At 44.6% G+C, this 2,569-nt stretch overlaps 1 protein-coding gene across 1 annotated transcript; it reads left to right on the top strand.

The window, feature by feature from the left end:
• Positions 1–875: 875 nt before the first annotated feature.
• On the top strand, positions 876–2,289 carry LOC108331079 (uncharacterized). The gene has a single exon (XM_017565701.2). It carries the CDS (start codon positions 1,039–1,041, stop codon positions 2,131–2,133), a length of 1,095 nt encoding a protein of 364 aa, XP_017421190.1. The 5' UTR covers positions 876–1,038; the 3' UTR covers positions 2,134–2,289.
• The last annotated feature ends 280 nt before the right edge of the window (positions 2,290–2,569 follow it).

The following is a 2,569-nucleotide window of genomic DNA, read 5'->3' on the forward strand; positions in this document are numbered from 1 at the left end:
GTTTCATAGTTAATCATATATTATTCTTTATTTATATTCATGTTTATTAAATTTTAATTGAAAACATCTCGAAACGTAATGTGTCATTTTATATATCAATATTTCTATGTTGAAGTAGAAAATGAGTTTGTTATGTAAAATAAAATTTAACACCACTAAAATTAATAAAAATATAGGACACAATTTCAAACTGGAATTATTTCTAATTTTTGTTATAGATTAAAGACTAGAAAGATATTTAACAATTTATTTTATTATATAAATTTTGATAATTGCAATTTTTTTTCTTAATTTCTCATCAATTTAATTCAAACAAACTTCATTTTTACCTTTGTTTCTCTCTCTCTCTCTCCTTTTGTTCCTTCCTTCCTCCACACAAAGCATTACAATTATGGTTCATAATCTCATATATGATCCATCAGAATCCCAACAACAATAGAGATTTCAACCTCTTCCATTCAAACATATTGAATCTTCTTTGAAGGAATTCATCAAACAAATGAGTTCAAGCAATCTTCATTCATTTCATTTGAACTTGCATACTCAATTTGACCAATTAGGTACCACTGTTAATCACCTGTAGAACCAAAGTTCAGATAAACCTTTCTTCTCAACTACTTGTATATCAAAAGGGAAATATATAACTCACATTATATTAAAGAGTGGTAGAAAGTAGGAGCAGCAAAAACAACACTCCTTCCTTAAAAGTTCTTCGATCAATAACGTTAGAAACTCACACTAACCTACTTGATTAAGTATTTGTCTGGTTTAAAAGGCATTTTTAAGAACATAAATATATCTTGAAAATTTTAAAACTTTGTATACGAAAATAAAAAATTGCAGAAATGGAAAATTGAATTGAATCAGGGTGAAGATTTTAGATGTGTGATTTGATAGAAGAAGGATGAAAGAGGAAAAGGGAAGTTGAGAAGATGAGTGAGTGGGTATTAAATAGAGAGATGGAGGGGTTTTGGTGTGGCAGTTGCTTTGTAGAGAGAGAAGCAAAAGAGCGAGTGTGAGGGTGAGAGTGAGAGGAGCATGGAGTTCCACCGCAGCGATTCATCGTCGCCGTCTTCTTCCATGCCCACACCCAACACCACCGATCCCAAGAAACCCGCAACCGACCCAATGCACTCATGGTGGGAGTCAGTGTCCAAGGCTCGTTCCCGCATCCACGCCCTCGCCGCCATCCTCCCCTCTTCCTCCCACGACCCCCTTTCCTCTCTCGCCGACTCCGACCGCCCTGCCCTTTCCCTCCTCTCCTCCTCCACCGCCTACGCTGCCGTCTCAGCCTCCCTCTCCGGCTCCCACTCCGACCCCCTCTGCCACTGGCTCTACGATACCTTCCTCTCCGCCGACCCCCATCTCCGCCTCGTCGTACTATCCTTCGTCCCTCTCCTCACCGGTCTCTACCTCTCCCGCATCCACTCCCCTGAGCCTCCTTCCCTTGCCGGCTTCGAGGCCGTCCTCCTCGCTCTCTACGCCGCCGAGACCAGATCCCGCAACGGCAAACCCCTCCTCGTAACGATCCCTGACCTCTCGCACCCCTCCATCTACCACGCCCCTCTCCGAAAACCCCAATCCCTCTCCCCTCCCTCCGTCGGCCTCATCTCCCCTCCCTTGGAACCCCAACTCGGCGTCAAATCCACCAAACGCCCCGCCATCGTCGGCGTCGCCCTCCACTCCTACTTCTCCCAGATCTCCCACATGCCCGCCTGGTCCAAGCTCGACTTCTGCCAATTCGCTGCCGCCTGGGCCGGCTCCGATCCCTGCCCCTGCCGCACTCAATTCGACGACGCCCCGATTCCCGATCATTCCGATATTCGCGCCGCCAAAGGCGAGAGAATCCCTCTCCCCTGGGAGATTCTCCAACCCTCGCTCAGAATCCTGGGACACTGTCTCTTGGGGCCGTTGAACTCTCAGGACGTGAAGGACGCGGCTTCCTTCGCGGTTCGCTGTTTGTACGCTCGTGCCTCGCATGATTTGGTACCGCAGGCCATTCTCGCCACCAGGAGTCTCATTCAGCTCGATGTGAGGACCGCAGAGGCTGCCAAGGCTAATGCTGGTTCCAACTCCAATTCGAACACACCCACCAAGGTCAAGAAGCCTGAGATTCTCTTGGTTTCCAAGTGATGATGAGTTGGAGGAGGAGACGGATAAGCGTTGCTGCTGTGTACTATTACTGTAGGTCTTCTTCATACTGTAAGCAGAATTCATGTTTGTATAATAGAAACTTCATAGTTGCATTGCCGACTCTTTTTATATATATATATATTTTTTTTTGTTTTCTCTTTGCTTCTTCTAGGTTATACATGTATGTTAATTTATTTTTTTCCTACCGAGTGATTAGGTAGCTGTATTGACTTTCTTTCTTGATGGAATTATGCTGTGCTTCGGGTGTGTGTGCGTGTGTGTGGCTTGTCTGATCATAGTCTTGCAATTTCAATGTGGTGTGTGTGGTGCTTCTTGCCTTTGGCTTATTGTTGTACTCTGTGAAGACTGAGGAAATTGAATGGGGCCTTACTAATGAGTTGTGATTTTCCTGCGGTTGGTTTTACTGGAGATTTTA

The sequence above is a fragment of the Vigna angularis genome, chromosome 1 (assembly GCF_016808095.1).
Source record: "Vigna angularis cultivar LongXiaoDou No.4 chromosome 1, ASM1680809v1, whole genome shotgun sequence".
NCBI classification, from domain to species: domain Eukaryota; kingdom Viridiplantae; phylum Streptophyta; class Magnoliopsida; order Fabales; family Fabaceae; genus Vigna; species Vigna angularis.

What these genes read in the sequence shown, in the direction of transcription:
- LOC108331079 (XM_017565701.2), top strand. Translation starts at nt 1,039, where the DNA reads ATGGAGTTCCACCGCAGCGATTCATCGTCGCCGTCTTCTTCCATGCCC.